Source organism: Mytilus galloprovincialis, chromosome 2 (genome assembly GCF_965363235.1).
Source record: "Mytilus galloprovincialis chromosome 2, xbMytGall1.hap1.1, whole genome shotgun sequence".
Lineage (NCBI taxonomy): Eukaryota > Metazoa > Mollusca > Bivalvia > Mytilida > Mytilidae > Mytilus > Mytilus galloprovincialis.
The window spans coordinates 67,829,844-67,848,523 of NC_134839.1; the positions used below are offsets into that span (position 1 = coordinate 67,829,844).

Here is an 18,680-nt window from a genome sequence, read left to right on the forward strand (position 1 = left end):
AATGTCCTGATTTACATGGCATTGTATTTCGTGCTTGGCTACAGAATGCACCATTGCTACAATTTGCACCGGAACCTTGTTGCTTAAAGATTATAATACAGTAATATTCATATTTTTACCATCTGGTTAAATATATGATCACTGAACTCTTCGAGGGAATGTAATATAAAGTTAAACTTTTACCTTATTGCTTGTATTGTTTTATGTTCAGTTCTTCTGTTAAAATAGTACATCTGAATTTTATGCACAGATTTACAATGACATGACTACAAGCGACAAGAAGGACAAGTGAAACTTGAAATTTAGTTTCTACAGAGGATATGCCTAAAAGAACTATGTATAGACTATATTCTGTTCATACTTTGAACGACAAAATTATTTATGTAAACCTATGTGACGCTTTCATGCTGATCAAATAATGTACGTCAAACACGCGATTCTACGTCAAGGTTAATGTTAACCTAACCATGTGCATGTCAGGGTAAGGATTCGGTCTCAGTACTGAAAATCGTATAATAGATAAGCAATGAATGATCCCTTTTTTAACACAATAAGTTCTTTGACAATTTGATACTATGAAAACATTGAATAGCTCCAAAGTTTTATACATTTATAATATGTTCCCCTTCGTTCCAAAACAACACACGTGGTAAAGCTCAGTCACTTGTTAACAATAGAAACATGTCAAAAATCACGACACAGAGATTTTTTGTTTACCCACAACTTCTGAGCTTCTCATTTTGAGACGCATTTGGGGTATTGACACATATGCCTTTTTGTGCTTCTTTGTTACATAATTTTTTTTTATAGTGAACAAGATTATAACACAATGTTGACTGCTGTACCCCTATTTTTGACATTTTAACCTATAGATTTTTCCTATCTTATATCGAATGGGTGCTTTTTAAGTAAAAACAGAGTTGCACAACAAACTGTGGATTCATTTATTTTCTTGGGTCGCTTTGATTAAGGGAAAAACATATAAGTGAAAGTTTAATTCCGTTGTTATGCCAATGTAGAAAATACAGGCCTGTTGAAAAGTTGTTGTTTGTTGAATATGTGAATTTGTTCTTTACCACAAAACCAATGAAATCCTCGAAAATTAGCACCCCACGTCAAATAAAAATAACACGGTATATGGAGTGAGAGTTTACTAATGCACCTAGTGTATACGTAATGTGATATATTATCCATGCTGAATATGTTTTTAAATTTTGAAGATGTTCATCCTGAATGCTTATTTAAATCTATTTTAATTTTAGCAAAACTCCACTTTAGACCACTAGGGTGGAAATTACTCCTTGTCGTACCGGTGATATTGGACCAATGGAAAAGTTTACTGTTCTCCACCTGAATGTTCCAAATATTTACGTCAACAAAAGAATACAGATTATTCCGAGGAGGAACTGCATGTGATTATGAATATGAAGGACTTTTACGAGATACCAGAAAATGCAGCAAGAGGTGGAGCGTCCGTGATTAAATTTGCCAGTGGAAGTAACCAATGATTGATCTACAACACACTATCTGACAACAGAACAGTTCATTTCCTATTGTTCAAAATTTGGACCCTGTTACGTAGGCATTTTTATGGGGAGAGGCGATTTGATTTATTACAATGGAGGAAGGCCCCCAATGATTCTCAAAGATAAGGTGATCAGGTCTTACTCATTCTGAGCTATGACACAAGAAGCTTTATATAACCGGAATATTCATCTCTGGTCTCCTGTAAGAGAAGGTCTAAAAATAATTTTGAATTATGTGATTCTCCTACTGGTTCCTATTCCTGGAGGAAAATATGGAAGGCGCCATTGCCTTACAAAAAGGAATGGTTATCCCTCCATTTCCTACCGCGTTGGTCTTACAAGCACGATTGTCTCATTCAAGTTACAGATACAGAGACACAAGAAGAACTGATGAACTATATTGGTCCATGTGGAAGATACGTTGAAATGAAAATAGGAAATGATCCGTATGCAAAGGTCGGTATTGCCGGCAAAGGGCTAAACGGATCAGTCAAAATGAGGTTTCATGACATTATGTTGACTCAAAAACTTGTAGCAAATTGAGCTTATTATGATTATATTGTATTTAATACATGTTAATACAAACATTTAACTAAATGCAACATTATGGCGCTTATTGTTTTTTGTTGGCATTGAAAACATTTATGCTAAATTTTGTCAACTCCATTTGAAGGATACATCTGTTGGCAAATTAAAACACATCTCGTAATAATGACGGGCCATATCAGCTTATCGGTTAACAATATTATTAACTGTGTATGATAAGCGGTTGACTTGTTCCTTAGGATTAGTTCCAACGAGTACGGCTTATCTGGCTACAAATCAAGAGTTATTCATATCGCTTAAAAAGTATATAAGATACTATATCGGGTACAAACTTCAAGATAATTATCTAAGTTGCTTAATTCATTATCATCACTAGGTGGTTGATAAATCGAAGTGTGTTAAATTGACGGTAAAACCAGAAACTCCTCGGAGTTCAGTATTTTTGTGATTTTATTTTTTTACAAACGAATGCTCGAGTGGTGATGTTGAAAATAGTTAACTGCAACCGAAAAAGTATACATTGACACCGTCAAGGGCATATCTACATGGGTCAAAATATCTGCCGCCAAATAGATGAAACAAATATTTTTTTGTTATAACTTTTACCTTTGTTACTTTTGTTTGTTCTTTGTATCCATCTGAAGAGTAAAATCTTTTCAACACTGATTTCATTCATTACTTTTTTACTGTTCCCCCATTCTCAAAGGTGTTTGAATCGGCCATAGTCTGTATGTGCCTGTCCTAAGTTAGGAGCCTGTAATGTAGTGAATGTCGTTGGCAGCTTTTATATTTGTTATGCGTTTATTGTTTTGAACACTGATGTCTTAGAACATTGATTCATGTCATGTGAAAGATGAATTATATGTATATACTGTGCTGTATTTAGACCCCTCTTCCAAGAAATTATGTTTTTCATGCACTCGTACAAAAATAACGTTTTCATCCAACGCATAAATTTGAACGTTGTTTCACTTTTAACTTGTATTTAACAAGTCTAAAGGGTACACCATCACCAGAAAAAAATGAAATAATGAACAAATGAAAACTAGTATCCTTCATCAGTTAGATGTAAAATGAATCTTATCTTGACATATGTTAGTGAAGCTGAAATAATGATCTTGATAATAATGTAAATTATCAATAAGCTTGTAAAATTTTTCAATATAGATGTTTGGGAGGAGGAACAAATTTCTAAAAACTGTAAGAGTCCAGTACGGAAGTTACGGGAAACAAGTGATGGTAGAAAAATGAGTTACTCATTCGCTGTTTTTCATTTAAGCCCAAGCTGATAGCAAAAACCTTACAATCACTATCATAGACCACAATGATGGTCAAGGGCCGAACAAACATAGAACAAGTCACTCATTTTCCCTACCATCACTCATTTTCTTACCATGACTTCTTTCCTGTAACTCAGGCTTCCTTACTGTACTGGACTTGTCTAGATTTATGGTATACATTCAGCCAACATGACCTGTGATTAAGACCGAGTCCTAAATATCTCTAATGTAATGCATTAAATTAAAATCCTATGTGCACGCGATTACTATGTCCATACTATTATGCTTGTTTGAAATGCAGTAATAAAAGTCATATTGTAGAACGGCAAGTTGTATGTAACTATTATAACTCACATTGGATTGATCAGAGTATCCATTCAATACAATTACAACCATCACAGAAAGCACCTCCAAAAGTCAAACCTATTGCACCAATACAAATGAAACATAATGTAACATTCTGTTTCCCTGACATGTATGGGACAAAGACGAAACATTCACCAATATTATTTGAAAGAACTACTTGTAAACTATGAAAACAATACAAATGTAGAAATGTTATTACCATGGTTTTAGCAAGCTTCAGTTAAGATTTTACTGGATTACGTGTATCAAAAATTGTTTCATTACTAATCAACTTATTTGTGAGACCTTGTTTATATTTAGACTACTGTGGATTAATTAATATTCGTTGCATACCAACTTTCGAGGATTTAATGGTACAAGGGAACCACGAATTTAAAAGTTCAACGAATAACAAATTTTGTTGAGGAATGGATAGTATGCAGACTTTGCCAAAACCACTAAATGATATATCCACGAATATGCAAGTTTTCCTAAATCCACGAAAATTTGTGAAACCGCAGTATCAATTATAGTATCACTGGATTTGTATCTTCATACATATTTATTCATACTGAATTAAAACAAATGTCCTTATGGTTTCTATCACTAACATTTGGATGGTGGTGATGGAGGAAGTCTGTTGTTTACGTAAAAATGATATAAACCTGAAAAATAATAATCATGTTTCAATAATAATCATGTTTCAATAATAATCATGTTTCAATAATAATTATTTTTCAATAATAATCATGTTTCAATAATAATTATGTTTCAATAATAATCTTGTTTCAATAATAATTATGTTTCAATAATAATCATGTTTCAATAATAATCATGGTTCAATCATTCAAATTTAAGTAGAAATATCAAATAAAGACAACGGCTTCGGCTCGAATTATAACAATTTAATTAAATCAAAAACTTATAATGGAAATAAAAAAAAAACGAATCTTATCAATATATTTAACTACAAAACAATTACTTTCAAACAAGCGAAAAATGTTTCGAATATCTACCTGCTGCAGCGGAATGGAAACCAGCATTATAATCACAAGCCACCTCGTTTTTCACATAATCGTCTTGTTTATCCACATAATCATCATGCTGACCTGGTCCACCAACTAATCCACCTTTTAACTCATGCCCAAAAGAACTATAAAATTGGTAATATAAATGATGTTAAAACATATAATTACTTTCATTGATGTAGGTCAAACCTGTAATTGTTATCATCTCTGGTTTCTTGTCTTTAATGAATCATATAGTTCTCTCATTGGCCATCAAACAGCATTTCTTAAAATTTAAAACACAGAAGATATATTAATTACGGTAAACTATACTACGGGGCGCCGAACGGGACTCATAAAACAAGTCTGTATCACATAGTTTTGTAAGACAAAAATGATTTTGTTATGACAGAATTGAATTTTGTACAAAACCACAAGAGTCCCATTCGGCGCCCCGTATATACTACGATAAAATGTTTTGTTTTACTTCTATATTACAAGGGTTTAAGAATAGTCTTTATGAAAAAAAAAATAGAAAATGATTTTTATATAACCTTTAATTTGTAAAAATCGTACTCATTTGTAGCACTGTAGAAATTTTATTGCACGGACTATGACAGGTTTGGTTAGGATAGTATGTCATATGAGGGATTTTCACCTCTTTTTTTACTACCACTTTGTAAATATCTGTATGATAATATATATGTATTCATATCTTACGCTCCTCTGTGATGTGGATGGCGTGGATAATTGTTACCAAACCCTATTTCATAACTCATGTGGTAATTATTGTCACCCAGCATGTAATTCATTTGTGTCATAGCCCACTTCAGATAACTATCGCCACCTATACCAGCCACTGCTGCGGCAACAGCAATAAATGCACCATTGCCTAATTAATAAACATAAAACTCATTAAAATTGTGACATTCTTGTGAAGCTATGATTTGAAAGTACTCCACAAATCCGAATATCAATTACAAAACCTCTTTCTAAATTATAAACATCTATTTTATCAGCAATCAAAACCGGGCTTCGAAGTAATTGTATAACAGCCTATTTTAGCGGACGTGAATCAGATGTGGGTATTTAAAAAATGTAAATATCTTTTAGAGTACATACAATCTAAAACTATTTCATCTTGCAATAGTATTAAAACATTTGACTTTTCTACACTTTACACAAGTATTCCCAATTCCAAATTGAAAGACAAATTGAAAGATTTGGTAATGCTTTGTTTAATAAAAAAAGAATGGCAGACGTAGATACAAGTATCTTTTCTTGGGGAGGGATACATCCTACTTTGTACTGGCGTATTACATCTTAAGTATGGTACCTTTGATAACTATTGTAAAGAATCACTCTGATTCAAACAAAAAAAATTCTGAAACTAATCTTATCAAGCAAGATGCTTGTTTTTTTTATTGACAACATATTTGTAAAGTTTGGAGGACGTGTTTTTCAACAGACTGTCGGCATTCCAATGGGAACCAATTGTGTTCCTCTTTTTACCGCAATAAAGATGATGTTCTCTCACTAAATAATTCAAAGTTTGGTGACTGTGTTGAACGCATCCATCTCATCTAACTAGAGATAAAGGACACAACAGATACAGTTAAGTCTGAATTACGTCTAGAAATTGACAATGAAGGTCGGTTTAAAAAATAAATTACGACACAAGAGATGATTTCGGCTTCCCAATTGTGAACTTTCTAAATCTATGTAACAACATTCCAGCAGCGCCTTCATACGGGTATATATCTCCCAATTGATACAATTTTCCCGGACTTGTTTTTCCTATCATGATTTCTTTGATAGATGGTTGCTACACACAAGTAAGGTATTAAATCAAGAGAGGGGCGAAAGATACCAGAGGACAGTCAAAATCATAGATCAAAAATAAACTGACAACGCCATGGCCAAAAAGAAAAGGACAAACAGACAAATAACAGTACACAAGAAAAAAAAACCAATGGTAAGCAGATAATGCTGTACATGTGGCATCGGTCGTTTTAAGTAGCAACCTTCTATCAAGTGCACGAATATTAGAAATTTAAGCTCTGGAATATTGTATCAACTTGGAGATAAGTTCTCCAGCGCTGCTGGAAATCGTCTCTTGTCGTACAGTTTTGTTCTAAACATACTTCCATGGTCAAATTCTATATTGATTTCAAGATATGAAGCATACTTAACTATGTCTATTATATCTCTTATATCAAGTCGATGTGATAGAATTCTCAACATAGTCACCAAACTTTGAAACTTGAAGTAAAAGGATAACGGTCGCTTCTTTTTATATTCTCAAGTAAGGCTTATTTAAATAATGGAACAAGTTTGTAAGAAGAGCAGCACAGTTGGTTCCGATGGGAATACCGATTGTTTGTTGAAAAAACATGTGCATTACATGAAAAGTATGTCAATATAAAAGAATTAACAATATTATCCGGACAAGAAAATGACCCTCAAACTAATTATTCGATATTTTAATGAAAGAACGAGGTCATAATAAGGTCATGATCAAAACGAAAGCACATTTGTATGGTGATACACCTTCATGCCAAATGACAGTAGTCAATGTCAAAAGATAGATTTTGCCCAAACAAGATTTTATGAGAAAAGGAAGAAAAAATACTTCAAACACAAAATATACCCTTTCACCAAATTAGAGACATATTTTTGTGAAGCCCATTGACATAAGACTACATGTATCAACTTATACTTAATTTCAATGACTAAGATAGAACTATAAACAAAATTATTTGGTGAGTCTTTACCTGCATATCTGTTTGCTCCCCATTCGTTTCTGAATACAAGTCCACAAGGTGTGTATGGTACGCCATTACCCGGCAACCATGACGTCACAAAAGCTTCTACATTTTGTCTGTATTTTGCTTCTTTAGTTATTTCAAACAAAAGTAACTGTAGAATGAAGATTTAATAAAAGCAAAAATTAAAACCCAACGATTCTTTTTATTTACAATAAAAAAAAGAGAAAAAAAAATACATACTAAGATGTATATACAATTTTGCTACATGATTTCTATAATATTAAAATAACTCGATGTTAAATACGAATGCTGAGAAGATAGTTATGATACGAAGGGTCAACAAAAAAATATTTGTCGGATGAAAAAAGAAAAAAACCCACCTCAAAATGAAAAGCAAAAAGACACGAAAGAACAAAATGAAAAAAAAAGAAAACAATTGAACCATATTGCAAATTAAAATTTACATTTTATATATGACAGGCCTTTGAACTCGAAGTAATATCAGGTGTTTCGTCAAAGATCTGTAGAGAAAGATATTTACCTGACACATGACTGTTTTATCTCCCCAGTTGTAACTCCATGGCACGTCGGCCTGGTAGAATCCTTTGGCGTCATTCAGGTATTTAGCGTCCTTTGTTGCTCTGTACAATTCTGCAGCAGCCGTGCACATTTCATCACGATAATTGTCAGATCTATAAAACAAACGAAGGACAAATTCAGTATTGATTCACTAATAAAACTGACAATAATATTTAAAAATTGACAATGCTACAAAAGAAATCGATGAGACAACATAAAGTAGTTATCGGAAGACAGGAACTTACAACTTTTTTACGAACTGATTGTGCATGAATTATTTTTCTTGCATATATATTAACCAGATGCTTCAAAACAATCATGGCTTCTCAACACTGCTACAAACAAGATATCTCATATGAATCGTTAAATTGATTTCCTTTCCCGCGTAGTCTTATGTCTCGTATCTTAACTAGTAACTTTGTTTCGCTCGTTGAATTATCTAAAACTTTGAGTGAAATTAAATCAGTTTTAAATTATGTGACTTTAAATGGATGGTTTTTCTAATTGAAACTTAGTACTAATTTGCAAGTTTTTATAAACTCATAATTAATAGGACTCTGAAGCTGATAATCTTACAGTAATCTTACCCATAGAAGTCTTTACTTGCAGGTACAGTTTGTGTATACACACCGCGATGAGTGTTAGCAAACTCATATAACGACTTCGCTGCTGACAGGAGTCTGGTACTGTATCCGGCATCTGTTATGATCAATATAATCATTTATTTTAGATTTAAGATAGCTATGGAAGTGTATTGAAGAATAACATACCATATAGCGGGTTATTTTCGCGGGGTATAAATTTTAGCTTATTTTTTAGGATGGAACAAAATCGTCAAAACAAATTTTGAAGTTGTACATGCAAAGGTATTAAGTTTTGAATCCACCAAAATAATAACCGACAAAATAGTTCGTATGCCTTTTTTAATGAAAATCGTGAAATATTACACCCGCGAAAATAAAACCCGCTATACTATAACTATTGATAGATTCATTTCTTCTCTGTATATATATATAATACTGCAAGCTTCTGCTTTGTTCTGCCGTTGCAATTAAGGCTTCAACATTTAGCACTCTTCTGTTCTTGTAAACAAAACAAACATAAATCTTACAATCAAAATAACGTATTGTTTATTCACCTTTATACGTCATTAAATCGCCGCATTTTTTGGTGCTGATGTGGAGTAAAGCAATCACCAAATGAATTATACAATTGGAAGAAAAAAAAATGAAATAATAAATGTGTACCTTTTTGCTTCCATATGACGGCGGCTGATGCAAGCGCTGCGACAGTTCCACCGGCAACGTCACTTCCACCATGACCTGCATCGAGCTTCAGTGCTGGTCTCCACATATGCATATTTTCTGGTGGTCCCCAATAAGCATGATCCTGGTGACCATCGCCAACCTTAAATATAAGAACAGATTAAAAAAATGAATTTGAAGATGCTAAACTATAAAACTTAAAGACTAGTAAATAAAAATCATAATCAATTAGGAAGCTTTCCAACGTACATCAATGACTGAGATGTGTCAAATTGATTGCAAACGCGCACATATTTTTACATGAAACTATCAATGTTATCCACTATTCCCTTTCTCCATTTGAAAATATTGTTTTATTGCTTTACTTATTCACCTCTTCCGTTAATGTGTAGGTTAACAATAAAATAATAGAACAAAATGTCATTTTAGAGTATCACTAATGGGTGGCATAACTACCTGAAAGTAATAAATTTGTTGATCTGGAATCCAACATTTCATGAAGTAATCGAGTGGCCATTTTAACATGTCAAACATCTCATCTTTCTTTCCAAGTGCGTCATATCCATCCATAAACCGTTCAAATCCGTATACTAGGGCATGGACAGACTGTGACAACGGTAAATTGAATTTAACATGATCCCCCGCTGAAAGAAAACGTTTGTTAACATGAACTTGGCAAAAGGACGTTAATAAATTGCGCATTGTAATTCATATTAGAATGATTCAATTTTACGGCGGAAAAAATGGAAAACCATGTTCTATGAAAATTAGAGGGGGGAAATTGACTTTTCAATGGACGAGAAGGGGTGAGTATGTTCTAATAAATGTGTAATCATGTTTTGTGATTTAACTTTTTTTTAATACTGCCTATAAGAAATTTACCCCTATATGCCCTTCGGTTCAATGATTTAATTAACGCGATACTATGTTGAAAACAGAAGCCAGTGCCTTTACACATACACGATTTCTATAATTAATAGCAATTGTCATATTCTGAACAAACAACAAACAAAAAAAATACTTTAATTGCCAATCACGGCGCCCAAAATGAGCAGAGTAATTACAATGTAATTTTCAACATAATGTAAAGTAAATTAAAAATAGGTTTAACAAAGTACATAATATGATTGATTTTGATATAAAATATTAAAGCAAATGAAGTAGGCAATTTGTAATAATAAAAATATATAATATAATATGACCAATTGATGAAAAAGGTCTATTTGTTTGTTCTGCGAAGGCCAATTTCTGTTGTTGATATTCTCATACGATATATTTCGATCTTATCAACAGATAATGTGTTTCTGAACACAAAAATTTGGAAATTGTTTTAAATTTAGAAACACATCTCTCACATGCAAAGCTATGATTACTAAATGTCCGATTTTGGTATTACTTTTGTCCTGGTTTATCGGCTTTAAAAACTTTAAGTTTGGAATTTCCAAATATTTTGGTAGCTTATTCTTAAGTCTTCCATGTTGTGTGTTGTGTACGGTTGTTTGTCTTTTTTTTTTTCTTTTTTTTTTGCCATGGTGTTGTTTTTTTCTATTTATGAGTTTGAATGTCCATTATGTATCTTTCACTGCTTTTTTATTATTATAATCTGGGTATCCACTTACATAACTGTCGACAAACCACATCCTGATAATTCATGTCATATTCCCAATTTGATATCACCATCTTCTATTCATGTGCTGTGAAATCACTTTAATAATTTTTGACAATCAACCAATTGACAAGTCATGTCATATGTACAAATTTGTCATACCATCCTACCCACAAATTATGACTTGTGAACTTACTTTGATACCTGTATATATAGCTAAAATCATATAATCCTCCTTAAAAACATGTATTGTGGAACTACTTAAATACATATAGTCGTAACATCCTCCAGACATAGTTTGCATTGTTCATCCAATGTGATACATATCATCAAAACATTCCATCGAAAACATATTGCATGCGAATGCATTCGAAAACCTATCATCACAACTTAAGTCCGACACATGTGTACCGTATTTAATACTTACCGTCATACCACCCTCCCGATAAATCATGGCCTGAATCGCCATCATTTACTGCCGAGTCACCTCGCCATGGAACTGGATTGAAAGTGCCAGATATCCGACCAGATCGTTGTGCATAGTAAAACAGCATTGACAATTTAAGCGCTTCTCCGTAATCGTGCTTCATGTGCGCACCATGGGCTCCTCCTAGAAAGGTAACAATTTCCTTTAATTTCAAAATAGTTTTCAGTGCCGTATTTGTTGTTGTGATATAAGATCAACATTAAGTAGAAGTAGAATCAACATAGATTTCTATTTTTTAAAGACTATTATAAGTATTCGTCTCTTTGCATAGAAATGTTTTTTTCAAATATAATGCTTCTAGGTTATAATAAATTCTCAAGAAAAAACATGTAGAATTGCTTGTAATAATAATAATATTTTTTACAATATTAACAAAGGCGTATTTGTCGATTTAGTTTAACATGAATTAGAAAAATAAGGACAACAGGGCAAAAGTAAAAAAAAGTGTAAAATTAAAGTCATATGAAACCTCAAATTAAAAAGAAAATCATGCACATATTTTTATAACAGAATGGATTGTTTTTATTATTAAACTTATGTACATATAACTTTTTTTGGAAGAAAATCATTTAATTTACGACATATAGAAGAAGTTTAAGTCATATGATCGCAATACGCATGGATCAGTCACTGGCATAAACTATTACCTGATTGTACATGCTATACACGTGCTCAATATCCATGCTTTTTTGTTGATTGTTTACAAAAACAAAAGTGACAATCGGTAAAATACGGCTTAAAACACGACAATTAATGAGCTGCCATATTTTCACATTATAACAGATAGAGAGAAAACAAATTGCCGTATACGATATTTTTGCACAAAAAATGATAAAATCGTGCACAGAAGACTTAGTTTTTGATATATACATTTATTGGTTCAAGAATTGGATAAACATTATTTTTCACCAGTCACTCGTTTCATATGACTTTATATATATATATATATATATATATATATATATTTATTTTTATTTATCAAATTCACATCCGATATAAAGGTTCTATTTTTTTTCTTCTTACCCTGATGACTTGGAGCAGGTGTTACTGGATTCAATGGACCTGATGACACTGCAGGATTATTTGGACTTTGTGTTGTATGACTAACAGTTCCTCCATTTCCACCAGATGGTGTTTGTCCTTCCAAACTAATCGTACAGGTTGGGGGATTCCCTGCGACAAATCCATTGAATGCGAAATCCACACTTTGCCCTCCCTGAATGTGTGCATTACCAGCATTGTTGGTAAGGACAAAATCTGTATTACCGTTTAGTTTGCTTACTATGTTCGCATTCCACGTCTGTGAAAAAAAATAAATATACTTGTAGAAAGATAAAAAAATTGTTTAGTAATATAATCGAGTATTTGTTGGTGATCACTACAACCATTAAGCTTTATTTTGATGTCTATATAAAATGTTCTCTCTGGTTTTGATTTTGTTTACAAATACCAACAGTTTCGTATATCAAATCTTTGTTGTTTTTACTTAATGTGTACCAATGTTGTTGGTTTTTTTTTTATATAGAAATACACGATCATTGTTGAGAATATAATGCAAATGTTAACGTTATGTTTCCCGTAGTTACGTCTTATGTTTATGAAGTTACTTTGTACCTTTGTATGGGCGCCTTCGATATAGATTTTGAGCATAAAAGTAACACAACACAAAGTATCGAGTTTTAGTCGTTTATTACAATACATTTTGGTGCCGTGACGCCATGGAAAGTAAACTGAAAGCGGCGAGAGCAGGCCATAAAAGTGCTGTAACAAGACTTTTGAGAAAAACGGAAGAAGAGCAGATTTGGAGATAGAAGAAAGTACAGAATTATTAGAAACACGTTCGCAAAAACAGAAGATTATTAGTGCTTTGGATGAAGAAATTCTTAATTTAACAAAGGATGAGGATGTTGAAGATGAAATACTACAGACAGATGAGTATAAATTCTTTCTGAATACTAAAATTAGACACATACGTAAAACATACTCAAATTCACCAACTTCGAATATAACCACCTTGCCTAATCAATCAACGGAAAATACGAATCAGCATAGTTCAGTAGAAAATACGTTTAGCTCTGTTCAACAACAAATGTACCATGTTCCGCCCAACGTTACGCAAAATCACCAACTTTCGAAGCTCACCTTACCTACATTTACAGGAGAAACACACATGTGGCAAACTTTTTGGGACTCGTTCGAATCATCTGTACACTATAATCTCACACTCACCGACATACAGAAGTTCACATATTTGAAATCGCAACTTAGTAATGAAGCCGCTCGATGTATTGATGGACTACCGCTCACAAATAATAATTATACGGAAGCTATAAAATTGTTAAAAGAACGTTTTGGTCAGCCACACAAAATCACGAATGCCTACATGCAAGCCCTGTTAGACCTTCCCGCACCACAATACAACCTTATTAGCCTCCGTAATTATTACGACAAACAAGAAGCATATATAAGAGGCCTAGAATCGTTAGGCAGATCGGGAGATTCATATGGCGCACTGCTCATCCCAATCATCTTGAATAAGCTACCGTCAGCTGTAAGACAAAACTTAGCCAGAGAAAACGGAACCGATAATTGGAAATTAAAAGGATTAAGATATGGGATATTGAAAGAAATCACAATTTTAGAAGCCGGAGAGAAACGCACCGATGTATTTATTGGCACCTTACCGTCTACAGCGTCATTTTTGACTATCGCCAATAATAGAGATTACACGCAAATACAAGATAGATTTGAAACCGATGAAGTAAATGAAAATTTACCGTCTATAGCGTCATTATTTACAAGCGCCGATACGAGAGATTATCCGTGAACACAAGATAGATTAGATTACCGCCAAAGCACAAACATTCGTCAGAAACCTTGTATTTTTGCAACGATATGCACGACCCCGCAAAATGCTTAAAAGTTCCAGATTATGAACACCGGATAACAATTATTAAACACAAGCACTTATGCTTTAATTGCTTGTGATCGTACCGTGCATGTGAATGTAGATCTCAATTTCGTTGCAGATTCTGTAACAAGAATCACCATACTAGTATATGTACCCAAAATACCGACAGATCGTACTTTGATAAAACCGCTAATGTAAGTAGATATGATACGTCAGTTAACGCCATAGTCAACAATGAAATTGTTGCCACTGCCACAAGTTTTTATTCGTCCACGATGCAATCCCGTTCTAGCATATTACTGAAAACTGCCGTAGCACCCGTTTGGAGTGAACATCAAGGAATGAATACGAATATATTGTTCGATGAAGGAGCACAGCGTTCTTTCGTTACCGAGGAATTAGCTTCAACACTAGATATTAAGACAGAAGGTACCGAAGTAATTAATCTTTCGACATTTGGAAATACAAGCACTTAAGTTCAACACTTACCGAAAGCAATTATATATGTTGAACCAATAGAAGGAGAGAAAATACCCATTGAAGTTTTAGTAGTTCCTACTATAGCAAGTCCGATCACAAATTATAGTGCAAATAAAACACGAGATTGCAAACATCTAGAAGAATTAAGATTAGCAAACCCGATCACGAACGACAACAATTTTAGTATATCTTTACTGATAGGTGCTGAGTTTTACTGGGATTTTATAGAAGATACCATTATTAGAGGAAAAGGTCCGACAGCTGTTAAATCTAAACTTGGTTACCTGTTGTCTGGTCCGACATCACCAGATGTGAATCGTAAATCGGGAACAGTAGGAATGGCCAGCATTTTGGCAAATCAGAAACCGGAAGAGTTTTAAGTAGAGTCACTAGGAGAAGTCGATACACAACATGATGAAGAAAATATGTACCAAAACACATCAGTAGAATTTCATGAAAATAGATACGTACCAAAGTTGCCCTGGAAACATGATCACGATACCTTACCCAAAAAAGTAATTACAAAACAGAGAACTGATAACGTTAGAGAGTTACATAAAAAGGGTAGAGACAACACAATCAACATCCGTTTCGGAGTTATTGGGCAAGTTCGTGAAGAAAAACCACGAACTCGGTGGAAAAAAGCAATTTTCCCAGATCGTCAAACTTTATCCGCTAAAGATCAGCAAAGAGGACCTACCAAATACAGCAGATGAGACGAATGAAGTTGATACCAGAAGAATAGTGCCAATGAGAAAGACATCTTAAAACTTGGACAAATTCTTCTAGACATTAATTTTGTGTTCGATTTGAAAATCTTTATAGAGACTGTTAATTTTTAATTTTATCATAGTGATTCCAAGAGGCATCAATAGATGGGATTTTATAGAAGATAAATAATTGCCCTCATATTTTTCCGTTTCATATATGGACAGTTAAAGAAATATTTCAATTTTATGCAAAGATATACTTTTGTGGCCCCCCTTAATATGTTGAGAATATAATGCAAATGTTAACGTTATGTTTCCCGTAGTTACGTCTTATGTTTATGACGTTACTTTGTACCTTTGTATGGGCGCCTTTGATATAGATTTTGAGCATAAAAGTAACACAACACAAAGTATCGAGTTTTAGTCGTTTATTACAATACAATCATGTTTATCAGTGTTAAATGAAAAAAGTTCTGGTTGAGGTCATAATGTTTTTGAGCGCGTCTTGGTCAGGTAAGGCAATGAATCTTAATATAAAAACACTACATACACTTCTGTTTTTAATTGATGTTTCACCCTTGATAGAAAACCAAAACTAGCAACTAATGTTGAGTACTGTGACAGTCCATGAACTGAATCTCTGATCGCAGTCTATGATTAATTTTCAAATGTGATTAAACTCTAGACATATTCTTTGATATTCGTAGAACTTATTTCTATCCTTGGCTATAGCATAAATCTGATCATCAGTAAAGGTGTTTAACCCTCTTGCTGCCGGAGGGACACATATGTCCAAACCGGCAGTGCCGGAGGGACACATATGTCCATGGATAAATTTATGCGAGCTTCTTATCAATGCTGTATCTCTTTCAATTAAAATACGGAAGAATAAACAGGGTTATGTTTTTCTCCAATTGGTCCCAAATGTAGTGGTCATTTTGTCGTGACGTCATATATCGAATGACGTTGTTGTTTGGCATGTTACGTCACAGACGTTGAGCTGTCGTATTTTCCGGCATATGAAATGCAACCTTGAAAAACGATCGGCAGCAAGAGGGTTAAGCGAATTAATAATTCAAAAATCTCAAGATACCGCGGATTAAATACTGTTCCTGGGGAACTAATTATTTGAACTATTACTAGACGTGACATACAGATACAACAGCAGCATGGTATATTTTCCTTCTTTGTTACATATTTGTTTGTTTTTATAGTGATAAAGATTATAACACAAAGTTGACTGCTGTACATCTATTTTTGATATTTTTACATATTATGTCGCTTTGTTTTGTTCACGCATCGTTGTCTATATAATGGAATTTAATGCGACTGTCATACAAGTGAGAGGGTTAGCTAGGTTTAAAACCAGCTTAAGTCCTCCATTTTCTACATCAGAAAAATTCCTGTTTTAAGTCAGGAATATGACGGTTGTTATCCATTCGTTTGATGTGTTTGAGCTTTTGTTTTGCCGTTAAGTTAGGGACTTTCCCTTTTGAATTTTCCTCGGAGTTCAGTATTTTTGTGATTTTACATTCGACAAGAACAGTGACTTACTTGTTACTTTTAGCATCAGAAAGAAAAAATAATAAAAGTCAATCACTTAAAATATACAATATTGAATGCACCCATTTTAGATAAGGAGAAACCAAATTAAAAGGTATTCACCTCAAACTTGTCAAGGCCCCTGTCGCATTTGAAATGTGCTCTCCATCCATTCACCGTGTGATCTGGAACAATTGTAAAAGTCCCATGGAAACCACCATTCCAAGTTTGTGTGATTTTAACTCCTTGTGTTGCGCCATTGGCAACAGACGCAATAGCCAAGAGCAGTGTAAAAGTAATCATTCTGAAATAAGAAAAGACTATCTATCTTTATCTAAATAATAAAATCATTGTCAGAATATGTATTGATATAATTTAAAATAGTGTGGAAATGCGGACGCTGTCGTTAAAAATCACACTTAGAATTATATTTATTATTATATAATTTATATGTATATGATTTAAGATATTTACCGGATCCACCAATATGCCGCAACACACCAGTATGGGTTAATGAACTACGATCAAATATTCTTATCAGTTTATACGTCGACATATAAGAGTTTGATAATTTAAGACGCGTGTCAAGATAGAATCTATGCTGGTATATAATAATATGTTTGTTTCAGAAAGATAGAAAACATGCACGGGTTCAGGTACTCTAAGAATCAGTTTATTATATACTAGAACAAGAAATCAGCATTATTGTTTTGGAAAATCAAGTCATCAAAATTGTATGAATCTTTAAAGAAAATGACTTTAATACCCTTTAGTCCTGCAATGACTTGTATATCTCGAGTGAAACAAACATGTAGCTTTTCAACCAGAAGAATAAATATAAAATTTAAAAAATTGGCACGAACATTCCTTCATGTGTTATGAGAATGATGTCAGGTCTAGAAAGCTGTTTCGAGTTTTTTTCTGTTGCTATGCCAAAATGTTACACATTTCCTAGTCTCAGATTGACAAATACCATATTGTGACATGCTCTCCAGCTTGTGTGCTCTCATAGAAAAAAAAACTGAATTGATCAGGTATCCCGAGTAGAGAAGAACAAACTTGTGACGGGAAATCCTTCCTCAGTACATTAATTTAATAAATTTCCCATCAGTCTTTGTTCATTGTTTATTTCAATATAACGCCTTGTTCAGAAAGTACATTTGTGTAGGTTTTAAATTGAAAATAACATTTTATAAATTTTGTGCTTCAGAAGCGCTATTACTTGAATTTCTTTTTATCGAAACGCTTGAACCAAAAGATTGAAAACGAAATATATGTTAAAAGATAGAATCGTTTTGATTCATACCGTTATAAGAAAAACGTAACCCAAAAACAAAAACTAAATTTTCTAAGATGTTCTTAAAACTTTTCCTTTATTCAAGTTCAGTTGTAAAATGAAACGTTAACTTATCGACAAAAACGACAAACAGCAGACCATAAAACATTAAACAGAAAACTAAAACTTCACAAAACAACATCAAATCTGAGGAGTTGTCAGGCTGTTCTTGAGTATCTTTATTTTTTGGTAATGGGAAATAATCAGTGGGAAAATGTTAGCAACGCTGAAAACATGCGTCCGAAGCTCTTTTCTTGATTTAGATTCATCAGGAACACCCAAATCCAAATAT

The 18,680-nt window shown here is 33.2% G+C and overlaps 1 protein-coding gene across 1 annotated transcript; it reads right to left on the reverse strand.

The window, feature by feature from the left end:
* Positions 1–4,240: 4,240 nt before the first annotated feature.
* LOC143064199 (endoglucanase A-like) lies at positions 4,241–17,643 on the reverse strand. The gene is made up of 12 exons (XM_076236853.1): positions 17,527–17,643; positions 17,176–17,356; positions 12,433–12,709; positions 11,350–11,532; positions 9,773–9,960; positions 9,299–9,458; positions 8,639–8,750; positions 8,014–8,164; positions 7,479–7,623; positions 5,425–5,596; positions 4,714–4,850; positions 4,241–4,362 (listed from the first exon to the last, which is right to left on the reverse strand). Exons 2-12 carry the CDS (start codon positions 17,353–17,355, stop codon positions 4,304–4,306), a joined length of 1,764 nt encoding a protein of 587 aa, XP_076092968.1. The 5' UTR covers position 17,356; positions 17,527–17,643; the 3' UTR covers positions 4,241–4,303.
* Between the last annotated feature and the right edge of the window lie 1,037 nt (positions 17,644–18,680).

What these genes read in the sequence shown, in the direction of transcription:
- LOC143064199 (XM_076236853.1), bottom strand. Translation starts at nt 17,355, where the DNA reads ATGATTACTTTTACACTGCTCTTGGCTATTGCGTCTGTTGCCAATGGC. An exon ending in AACAAATTTATTACTTTCAG is followed by an intron (nt 9,459 to 9,772) that starts GTAGTTATGCCA and finishes CTTATATTTAAG; the next exon opens with GTTGGCGATGGTCACCAGGA. An exon ending in TTTCCATTCCGCTGCAGCAG is followed by an intron (nt 4,363 to 4,713) that starts GTAGATATTCGA and finishes ATTATTTTTCAG; the next exon opens with GTTTATATCATTTTTACGTA.